Source organism: Triticum dicoccoides, chromosome 6A, assembly GCF_002162155.2.
Source record: "Triticum dicoccoides isolate Atlit2015 ecotype Zavitan chromosome 6A, WEW_v2.0, whole genome shotgun sequence".
NCBI classification, from domain to species: Eukaryota; Viridiplantae; Streptophyta; class Magnoliopsida; order Poales; family Poaceae; genus Triticum; species Triticum dicoccoides.
The window spans coordinates 469975776-469987224 of NC_041390.1; the positions used below are offsets into that span (position 1 = coordinate 469975776).

The 11449-nt window shown below is 51.1% G+C and overlaps 1 protein-coding gene across 1 annotated transcript; it reads left to right on the plus strand.

The window, feature by feature from the left end:
- Window positions 1-418: 418 nt before the first annotated feature.
- Window positions 419-10767, plus strand: LOC119317345 (quinone oxidoreductase-like protein 2 homolog). Its single transcript, XM_037591781.1, has 6 exons — window positions 419-852; window positions 1144-1252; window positions 8653-8744; window positions 8877-9135; window positions 9655-9798; window positions 10384-10767. The coding sequence occupies exons 1-6, from the start codon at window positions 506-508 to the stop codon at window positions 10471-10473; spliced, it is 1041 nt and encodes a 346-aa protein (XP_037447678.1). The 5' UTR covers window positions 419-505; the 3' UTR covers window positions 10474-10767.
- Window positions 10768-11449: the final 682 nt, after the last annotated feature.

Below are 11449 nucleotides of genomic sequence, written 5' to 3' on the forward strand. Positions count from 1 at the left end.
CTTCAATGACAAGCCCGTGTGTAGGTGACACGTGTCATGTGGTCCACCGTGTCGTCGATACATGTAGGGCTTTAGTACATTAAAACGAGAAATTGCTACTGAGATGGATATGGATTATCTATGCTCGAACTCTGATACACTCACATGAACAGTAAATCTGAAAAATAGTAAAAACAGTTAAAAAAATCTAAATACTTTTATGTCAACGTATGTTCTAACATCCTTTCGGAGCACTTATTTTCTGTTTTTCGACACAGACCACTATGCATGTTTTTTGGTGGCGAAATTTTGTAGGATGGCAGAGATGTTCATAAAAGGAAAACTCATTTTTTTATATTTTTGTTACTGTACAGTTGTTTCGGAATTTTGTGCATTTGTGCGGGTATTTGAGTGACACTTCCGAGTGTACGCAACCTTCCAACGCTGTAGTAGGCAGGGCGGTTGGTGGTGCGAAAGCTCCGTCCAAATCCGAACCTCCTCCAGAGTCCAAACCCCAACCTAGGAAATGGAGGCGCTCGTGGTGCGGAAGCTCGGCGATCCCACGCTGCCTCCCGGCGGCGAGGACTCGCCGTTTGCGGCGGTCTCCGGTGACCGACCAATTCCGGAGCTGTCCTCGCCGACCTCCGTGCGGGTGCGCGTGGCGGCAACCAGCCTCAATTTTGCGACGTTCCTACAAGTGCAGGGCAAGTACCAGGAGCGCCCCCCGCTGCCCTACGTCCCGGGGTCCGACTACGCCGGCGTCGTCGACGCCGTCGGCCCCGGCGTGCGCAGATTCCGCCCCGGCGACCGCGTCTGCTCCCTCGCTAGCGTCGGGTCCTTCGCCGAGCTTGTCGTCGCCGACGAGAAGGCTCTGTGAGTTTGTTCTCCCTCTCCTGGTTGGCAATTTCTGTAGCTAGTTACTCTTTGTTAGCTTCCGGTTGTTTGATCCACACAGATATTTTCTTCTTAGATGGACGCTCGAAGTATTTTGGTTTAATGCGTTAGCATTTGGTGCGAATCAGATAGCATAGACTTAGCAAAGGACCAAATGTATCACAATCTATAGAAAAATCAGCTTAAACGAGGCAACTTTAAAATAGCAAAACCTTCTAGTTATTGCGGTGAGTTTTACTGTTAAATCGGTACCATTTTATGGTGTTCCAGATACGCAGTCCCTGATGGATGTGACCTCGTCGCTGCTGGAGCATTACCTGTTGCATTTGGTACATCACATTTGGCCCTTGCCCACAGAGCTCAACTAAAGGCTGGTCAGGTGGGCTCCCCATTTGCTTCCGACATTATTTATGTGCCATTCTATCTGATATCTATTGAACATTCTTTATATGCAATTCTATATGTACTCCCTCTGTAAAGAAATATAAGATAAACGATCTTATATTTATTTACAGCGGGAGTATATGATATGCACTGCACATTCTTTATGTGGCATTCTTAATTGGTCTTTTACTTGGAGATGCACTGAATTAAATTTTAACTGTGCATTTACACTGGTTCAAATTCTACTTGGATTACGAATTATAAACAATGGTGTATCTGAATATGAATTGAGTTGGGTAACACTCCAATTCCTAGGAAGTTTTTTTTTTCGAGAATGACGGGGGAGCGGAAGCCCCATCGGTTGTTATATTACTCGAAACGACGTGGTGTCATACAATGTTTTCCATCGAGGAGATAAAAAACAACAATATAAAGAGGCAAAGAAACAAAAGAGAGAGAGAGAGGTAAACTAAGTGCCCGAGATAAGGAAGGAGCGGAACAGGAGGAGCTGTTCGCTCGATCCAGTCTCAAAACGTTTGGACCAAAGAAGCGCATCGTCGGCCGCGCGCCGGAGAACGTCACCGGTCGTGCAGCTGATGGAGTTGAAGACCACATTGTTCCTGGCTTTCCACACGTCCCAAAGCAGCATGTAGAGGCCATCTCGCCAGGCAGAACCATTAATTTGCGGCGCGGGCGAAGTAGAGAGAATTTCACCCACGGAGAGAAAGGGGCCGAAGCCAAGTCTGGCCCAGACCGGTGCCACACGAGGACAGGCAGCGAAGAGATGGTCCGCCGTCTCCGCCGCATGGCAGGAGGCACAAGTCGATGAAGGAGCGCAGTCTTTGGCGTACAGATTAGCCCGAGTGCTAAGCCGATCGCCAACCAAAAGTCTTGCAAAGATCTTGATTTTTCCAGGGAGCCGAGAACCCCAGATGTCGATGGAGTCCTGATCGAGCACGCCGTGTGGTGACAGGACGCGGAAAGCAGCCCGCGAGCTGAAAGCAAGGTTGCCTCCCCACGCCATGAAGCGGCGGTCATGCACGGCCAGCAGACGAACATCCCGCAGGAGTGCGTGCACGGCTCCAAGCTGAACGCCCGCCACCGTGGAAAGCCTCGGCTGAAGCGCGGGGCCGTCCTCCATGACCGCAGCAACCGAGGCGTTGGGCCGCGTTGAGTGGGAGAAGAGCGCCTCGAAGGTGAAACAGAGCGCACCCCCTGGGAGCCACCGATCCTGCCAGAAGGAGGTAGTGCGCCCATCACCAAGCTGCACCCGAGTGATGGATCGGTAGATCGGTAGCGCTGCCTGGATGATCTTCTGGAGGAACGAAGGCGCCGAGCAGGGGTCCCCAACATCGCCCCTGACGTGACGGAGGAACCAGAGCTTCCAGGGCGGGGAGCCGGGCCGATGAAGAGCGTCGACGAAGTTGAGAAGGAGGCACATATTTTGTCTCCGGAGGTCGCGCATGCCGAGTCCGCCTTCCTGCACATCAACGCACACCTTGTCCCAAGCAATTAAACAACGAGCACCGGAGCAAGTATCCTTGCCGGTCCAAAAGAAAGCATGTCGCCGACGATCGATTGCCTCAAGCACTCCAGGGGGCAGCATATAGGAACACATGTAATAGGTGGCAAGGTTATTTAACACCGCATTGCAAAGGACAAGCCTACCGCCCGAGGAAATGAGAAGAGCGCGCCAACCGGACAAATTGCGGTCAAATGATCTGATGAGGGGGTCTGTTAGGAGCTAGGGTTCTGTTGGTTCTAGGGCGGAGATTGTAGGGGAAAGATGGAGGAAGACGAGGTCAAGGGCGCGGCGGCCGCCGGCTGGGCGCCGTCCTTGCGTGGTGGAGAAGAGGCGGCGGCGGCGCAAGAGGCGGCTAGGGTTAAGTCTCCCGGCTCCCTAAGGGAAGCCGAGCAAATACTGATTGCTTCTTGCTTGATTAGATTGATACATCTCCTCTCCTTATATAGAGAGGTTTACTTGACTCCTAAGCAAACGACCCTAATACCGATAAGATAACTGGGCTAAGCCCCTAATAACGATAAGATAACTTGGGCCACAGCCCACCTAATATGTCGGTCATAACACTTCTCCCCGCCTGCACAAACAGCTCGTCCTCGAGCTGTAAGGCGGGGAAGCGCTTACTGAACTCCTCGAGGTGATCAACCAGCATCAAACACCTCCGCGACAGCTGGGGCGGCCAGGTCGCCGAGCCCGGCGGCGACGGCGTCCTCCTCAATGTAGTCTGCAGCCTCCAGGTAGAAGAGTCGGGGGCAGACGTGGCCGGGCATGTAGGTCTCGTCGCAGTTGAAGCACAACCCTTGGCGGCGACGCTCGAGTAGCTCGGCCGAGGTGAACCGGCGGAACGGGCGCGCCGCGGTCGCGGCAAGGTGTGCTGCGGAAGCCTGAGCAGGCTGACCCTGCTCGGAAACATCCGGCCAGGGTGGCAGCCCAGCGGCCCGGGATGGTGATGCCTGCTGGATGGCCACCGCGCGGCGCTCGAACGCGCGGGCGTAGTACATGGCCGTCTGGAGGTCCTGGGGTCCCTGCAGCTCGACGTCCACGCGGATATGATCTGGCAGACCGCCGACGAAGAGTTCGGCCCGCTGGTGAGCCGTCACGGCGGACGCGTGGCATGCCAGGGCCTGAAAGCGGTCGATGTAGTCCTGCACCGTAGAGGTGAAGGGAAGGCGGCCCAACTCCGCCAGCCGGCTCCCACGTATCGATAATCCGAAGCGAAGGAGGCAGAACTCGCGAAAACGCTCCCATGGGGGCATGCCGCCCTCGTCCTGCTCGAGGGTGTAGTACCACGTCTGTGCGGCGCCGCGGAGGTGATAAGAGGCGAGCCAGGTGCGGTCCGACGCGAGCGTCCGTTGCCCCCGGAAGAACTGCTCGCACGGGTTGAGCCAGTTGAGGGGGTCCTCGGCGCCGTCGTAGGTGGCGAAGGCGAGCTTGGCGAAGCGCGGCGGTGTCTGAGCATGACCGCCATGAGTGTACGGCTCGGCGGTACGGAGCAGCGAAGAGGATGGCATTGGTCCGATGTGCACAGGTGGTCCGCAGGAAAGCGGTGGCCCGTCGAAGCCAGCGTGGAAACCCGCGGAGCCGGAGGGCCTGTCGTACGACAGGGAGGGCGCCGGCTGGTCGACGGCCATGGTGTAGACTGGCGGTGGTGACGTCCCGGGCAACCAGGCCGGAAGCTGGGATGGCGAGGGCGGGAACTGCACTTGCTGAATCGGCACGCCCGCCGGCACGGTTGTAGTCAGCCCGGTGCTGGGCGGTGGAGGCGCCGGCAGCGGCAGCTGCTGCTGCCTGGAAACGGCGGAGGTGGCGGGTGCGGCGATGGCCGCGGCCGGCCATTGTGGCCAGATCGGGGCGGTGGCGGGGGCTGGCTGTAGCTGCAGCGGCCCGACCAGCGTCACGGTGGCCCCGGGGTGCGGCGGCTGCCAGGGCTGCCAGGGCGGTGGCGGCGACGACCCGGGTGGCGTGGGTGACGCGGCGAGGGCCGGCGCCGGCCACTGCGACCATTGGGGCGCGGCGGCAGGCGGCGGCTGAAGCGGCCAGTGGTGGTGTAGAGGCCCCGTCGGCGCCGCGGGTGCCGAATACCACGGCAGGGCGGCCGGCCCGGTCACGGCGGCCGGCGACCCGTAGGGGCCGGCTAGGTATAGTTGTATCCCCTGGACGGAGGTGACGAGATCGTTGAGGACCCCGGTGATCTCCACCGGGGAGTAGACGGCGGCCGATGGTGCGGTGGAGGGCGCCGTCATCTGGGTGGTGGCGGCGCCGGAGAATGCGACCAGCGGCACGGACGGGGAGGGCAGCGGCACGGTGGAGAAGGCCAGCGGCGTGGTGGTGATGGTCGGCAGCGGAAGCGACGGGATGGGCGGCGGCGAAGACATGATCGGAACTGAGCTACCTGATACCAAGGTGTTAGGAGCTAGGGTTCTGTTGGTTCTAGGGCGGGGATTGTAGGGGAAAGATGGAGGAAGACGAGGTCAAGGGCGCGGCGGCCGGTGGCTGGGCGCCGTCCTTGCGTGGTGGAGAAGAGGCGGCGGCGGCGCAAGAGGCGGCTAGGGTTAGGTCTCCCGGCTCCCTAAGGGAAGCCGAGCAAATACTGATTGCTTCTTGCTTGATTAGATTGATACATCTCCTCTCCTTATATAGAGAGGTTTACTTGACTCGTAAGCAAACGACCCTAATACCGATAAGATAACTGGGCTAAGCCCCTAATAACGATAAGATAACTTGGGCCACAGCCCACCTAATATGTCGGTCATAACAGGGTCATAGGCAGAGATGGGGAGTTTGAGAGGGGAGAGAGGGAGACCTAGGTAGGGTTGGGGGAAGGTGGAGATAGGACATCCGAGGATGGAGGCCATTTCGGTCGACAGCTCGGGGGCGCAATGCATGGGAATGAACCCGGACTTATGAAAGTTAATAGAAAGCCCTGTCGCGAGGGCAAAGGCATCGAGAGTTTGTTTAAGATGAGTGACGGAGGGAATGTTGGCTCGACAAAGGATAAGGGTATCGTCGGCGTACTGCAGGACGGGGCAAGGGAGGGAGGGGTCGATTGGGTGCACTAGTTGCCCGGAAGTGCTGGCCGCCCTCATGAGGCGCTGAAGGACATCAGCAACAATAATAAAGAGATAAGGGGATAGGGCATCGCCTTGGCGAAGGCCGTTCCGGCAAAGGATCCAATCCCGAGGAACATTGTTAAGAAGAACTGACGTGTGTCCGGTTGAGAGGATGGCATGGATCCATCCACACCAACGGTCGTCAAACCCCCGCGCGGACAAGATCGTGAGAAGGCTAGACCAGTTGACAGAGTCAAAAGCTTTGCGGAAGTCGATTTTAAACACCACAGTGGGGACCTTGCGCGCGTGGCAGGCATGGAGGAGGTCAGCGGCGTAAACGATGTTCTCCGAGATGCGCCTTCCGGGAAGGAACCCCGTCTGGTCCGGATCCACCAGGGAGTGGATGTGCTGCTGAAGGCGGGAGCAGAGGGCCCTTGTGATGGATTTCATGATGCAGTTTTGCAGCGAGATAGGCCGGAAGTCTGAGGGGGAGCGAGCCGCCTCAGTTTTTGGCAGGAGAACTAGGAAGGCACGGTTGATTCTAGTAAGATCGATAGTGTTGGCAAAGAAGTCGTGAAAAACAGCCTGCACATCAGCAGAAAGGACGTCCCAAAAGGAGACATAGAATGACGGTCCAAAACCGTCCGGCCCGGGGCTAGACAGACGGTTCATGTCGAAAAAGGCGCTTCGCACCTCGTCCGCGGTAAAGGGGGCTGAGAGGGAGTCGGAGAGAGGAGTTGTGTCGGGGTACAAGTCGGAGAGAGAGAAAGTCCAGGCACAAGGGGTCGTGGTGCCGAGAAGAGTTTTGTAGTAGTCCCGGAGGACGGTCGCCTTGCCCTCATGAGAAGTGATTTCGGGGCCCTCGAAGGAGAGGACAGGGATGCAGTTCCTACGGAAGCGAGCGGAAGCAGACGCATGAAAAAACCCAGTGTTTTCGTCACCGTCGATGGCATAGCGGCATTTCGCTCTAAGTTTCCAATAGGAGACACGCTCCTTAACAGAGGCATGCAGAGCTGCAACTGTGAGGGTACGAAGAAGGGCCTCAAGAGTAGAGAGGTGACGGATCTCCTCAATACGGTCAAGGATGTCAATGAGCACGCGGTAATCGTTCTCGCGCTGGGCAGCCGGCGCAACTCGTCTAGCCCAACGTTTACAACTGAGGCGACATTGACGAAGCCGTGCCACAAGACGGGCAGTGGCATCAGCCCGAAACGCAGATAGCCAAGTGGAACGAATGGAGTTTCGGAAGGACGGATGAAGCGTCCAAGAGTTCTCGAACCGGAAAATACGTGATCTGGGGGCCGCCGAGGAGATGCAAGCAAGCAGGGGGACGTGGTCAGAGGTGGAGCGTGTAAAAGATGAAAGTGTGGAGGTGGGGAAAGCAGAGTCCCAAACGGTGTTAACGAGAACACGGTCGAGGCGAGCAAGAGTCGGGGAGGTTTGCCGGCTAGACCACGTAAACTGACGATCACGGAGAGGAAGGTCGATGAGCGCGAGATCGTTAATGAAATCATTGAACCATTTAGCCTCCGAGCGAGAAAAGTTGTCGTTGCTACGGTCATCAGGCGACCTAATGAGATTAAAGTCTCCCAAGATTGTCCAGGGAACGGGGTTGTGAGGTGCATGGCCGGCCAACTCGGCGAGAAAGGCTTCTTTGGCGCCGTGGGCGCAGGGGGCATACATGTTGGTGATCCTAAGGGGAGAGCTATCTAGGCAGATAGAGAGGTCAACGGAGAGAGCATGAGAGGTGGCAAAGTGGTGGGAAAAGGAGAAGACATTAGCGTTCCAGGCCGAGCAAATCCCTCCCGACGCGCCGACTGAGTCGATGGAGAGAAAATTACGGAGAGAGGGAGGAAGGAACGAGTATTCCTAGGAAGTTGCAATATGTGGACTCTCAGATTTTGCTCGTACGTTAGTCCTAATCCTAGCTGTTGTAAGAGGCCAAAGTCATTTCTTGGTCTTCAACTTTGAAAGTCGTTCCCTTTAAGCCTTAAGTTTTTAAAGTTCCATTTGAAAGTTTTCAACTTCCATGGTTGGTCACTTTTAGGCCTCAAATTGACTGTAAATGGGGTGATGTGTTCTCTTCAAATGACTTTGTATTTTTGGTATCACTTTGTACAGACTATGTTATGGGATAAACAGTAATATCTGATGGCCTATGCAAAAGATCAATTTTGCTCACACGTTTTTTAGGGATTATTCCGTTTGAGCTCCAGATCCTCATTTTCCAGCTCCATGCTCCTGACTCTTCAAGGATCCACTTAACTAGGGATCTGCTCTAATTAATGATTCATGAAAGCTGTTAGATAGCAGGTCCGTTCCCAAAACATAAACAGTGTATTTTGGAAGCAAACAGACCATACCGCCTCTAGTTGTTACACAAACATAGCAACTCTAGGATTGCAGCATTCCAGTGGGCAAAAATCGATTCAGCAACTAGATACACTTCTGAAAGTTCAATCATACATTCATCAACCAGATCATAACTGTACATGGTTACATTGCATTGTCTCGTATTGTGATGGCAATGGGAGAAGAGAAGTTGCACGGTGGTAGGAGATTTTTATTTCTTTTGCGGGGGAATTTTGCGTTCTAGTTGATGGAACTACTATATTGCCTACTGTTAATATGCACATATATAAAGACCTGCAGTGAAGGATGTTAATTGTATATGCAGGTTCTCTTAATATTTAGGGAACGATTATTTATTAAGCATGTATATACCCCAACAAATATAAAAAATAAGTACAGTATGCGTTATGCATTTATCTGCTGTACCCCCTAGGCTTTGGTGATTCTCACTAATCTAAGTTGTAATATCAGGTGCTACTTGTACTTGGTGCTGCCGGCGGTGTTGGGGTATCTGCTGTACAGATAGGAAAAGTATGCGGTGCTATTGTTATTGCAGTTGCCAGGTGATTAGCAGTTTAGCACAACAAATTAAATTCTTCAATCCTTGTTATGTATTCTGGGTCATAGGTTGTTGTTATGTTACTTCATATTTGACTAATTTTTCTGGTCCATAATATTATTCGTATTGAGTTCAGGGGAGTTGAGAAATTGCAGTATCTCAAGTCAATAGGAGCCGATCATGTGATTGACTCGAGCAAGGAGAATGTTATTGAAAGTGCCAAGTCCTTTTTAAAGGCTAGTGGTCTCAAAGGTGTCGATGTTTTATATGACCCTGTTGGTGGCAAGCTTACTCAAGATAGCTTGAAACTTCTCAATTGGGGTGCACATATTCTGCTCATTGGATTTGCTAGTGGGGATATTCCAGTTATTCGAGCTAACATTGCACTTATTAAGGTATACTGGTGTATTGAGACATGAAGGTTAAGGTCTTCTGCTTTATATGTAGAATTGACTCAATGTTGGCTTTCAGTACTTATCTTAATTGCTCTGTGTATTGGTCTTTTTACTGCATTGCTAGAATCAGAAGAGCCTACTACATGTACCTAGAATAGGCATTCGACATGACAAACTTTAGCTTGCTAAAGAAGAGACACACCACTCAAGTCTGTTGATTCCTGCAACATCATATTGAAACTAATTTGAGAATCCATCAGTCAGTACCATGGATGCAATCATACAAGTTCATATCAAAATCATAAATGCAAGATAATGCAATACGATCAATCAATGTGAAGTTGTATTTATTTCAGTAAGTTAGTTGATAGCACTAGAATATAAGATGGCAATATTCGGAATTCAGTATATTTAGACGTTACAGCACTAGAAAAGAACTTACGTAGTAAGGATACTGTGAATAGTGATAGAACTGCTTTCTGCAGAATACTACTAGCTAATGGTGGTGTGATGTTTCAGAACTGGACAATTCATGGTCTGTACTGGGGAAGCTACTTAACTCACCGGCCAGCAGTACTCATCGACTCACTTAACGAACTCCTGTCATGGCTTTCAAAGGGTTTGATAACAGTTAAACTTTCACACACCTACAGGCTCGCTGAGGTAAGCGACATTAATAAACTTCACAATAGTTGCAGCAGGCTGGAATTTCTCGTTTAGTCATTACATGACTACCTGTGGTGCTTGCCTCTGCATACCTTAACATATCCTCATGTCAGAATTTTATGGTGTCTAAGGGCGTTTTGTGAACTATGGTTGGGTAAATTGTAATTGCATTGTTTACACCATTTGACTGCCATGTCGCCTATCTATATTCATTACATTGCTATCATTTGGTGCTTACAAATTCATAGTATTTCTGTTTGTGTGCTAGGCTGCTGGAACTATCTAAGAGAACACCACTTCTCCGTGTCTATGCGTCGACATTAATGTTTTGTTTCTAACATAAAAATTTCTACCAGCATAATTTGACCTAACGTGGTGGTTTTCATCACTTTATTTCTGGTATAAATGTATATCAGGCCATCCTTAGCAGAAATGTAAGTGGTCGGTGGTCATGCTCTTATCAGAGTAGTAGTTATACTCGTATATCGAAGCTCTTAAATAGTTCTTGGATCAAATCCAAGATTGCATGTACCATCTTCCAATATGTGGAGATTTACCGTATAACTTTTGAAAATTTTACAGGCCCATCTCGCTTTTGCTGACTTGAGAGATAGGAAAGCGGTCGGTAAAGTGATGATCGTTATGGGCTCCTCAGCAAAATCAAGACTTTGATGGATGAGTTCCCTAGGGTACCGGTTAGTTCTTTTCAGCTCCTGATTCTGGAGAATCGGATTCTGAGAAACTACCCACGGAATTAGCTGTGTGTAGAATCTGTTGTCCAATTCTTTTCAGCTGTTGCAGTCTGAGATTGCTGTATAATTTGTGTGCTGAAAGCCGTCGGATTGTTCTATAAGTATGCCAGGCTACCATAAATTTCATACAGGAGGGTGGCTGAATAATCCTCTGGGTGAATAAAAGCTTTGGGTGCTATGTAAAGTTTCTGCAAATTCTCTTATCTATACCATCTATATAGTGTGCTAATAGCTTCAAATATTAGTCGTTGGATATGCCCATCCAACGGTCAAGAGATAGCAAATCCAAGCATTATCATCTGTTGGATAAAGTTTTCAACACATAGGATTTTGCCACATGGCCTTCCAATTGAACCCCCAACTCTACCATCTCATGTGTTCTAGAAGCATCTATCCACATGCTTATCTGATGCTAACAATCTGGAGGTAAGAACCAAGTTGGATCTTGTCCAATATGATTTTAGGAAAGAAAAAAATATATTCAAATGTATTTTTCTATGCTTTTTATGTATATTTAAATGACGTGCAAAGCACGAACAATTTGCTAGTGTTGATAACAGCATGATAGGTTACCGAGATACAGTACTAGCTACACGAGCATGAACCTGGGTGTGCGTGCACCCAAATTGAAAATAAAAATTAAGAAGTCAAATATTTTTGAAACATTTTGGCAACATACATGGTCTGGCATAATACTCATGTTTAAAATTTCAGGACAAAATGATTTATGCTGTATTCTATCGTATTACATAGTCTGGCATAATACCTGGCCATCCCTCGGGCCGGGCTTCGGGCCAGGCCAAACAAAGCCCGACACAAAAAACCCAGGCCCGAGCTTGGCCCGGCCCAGTTGTCAGGACTAAAAATTGGGCCCGAGCTTGGCCGATCATGCTAAA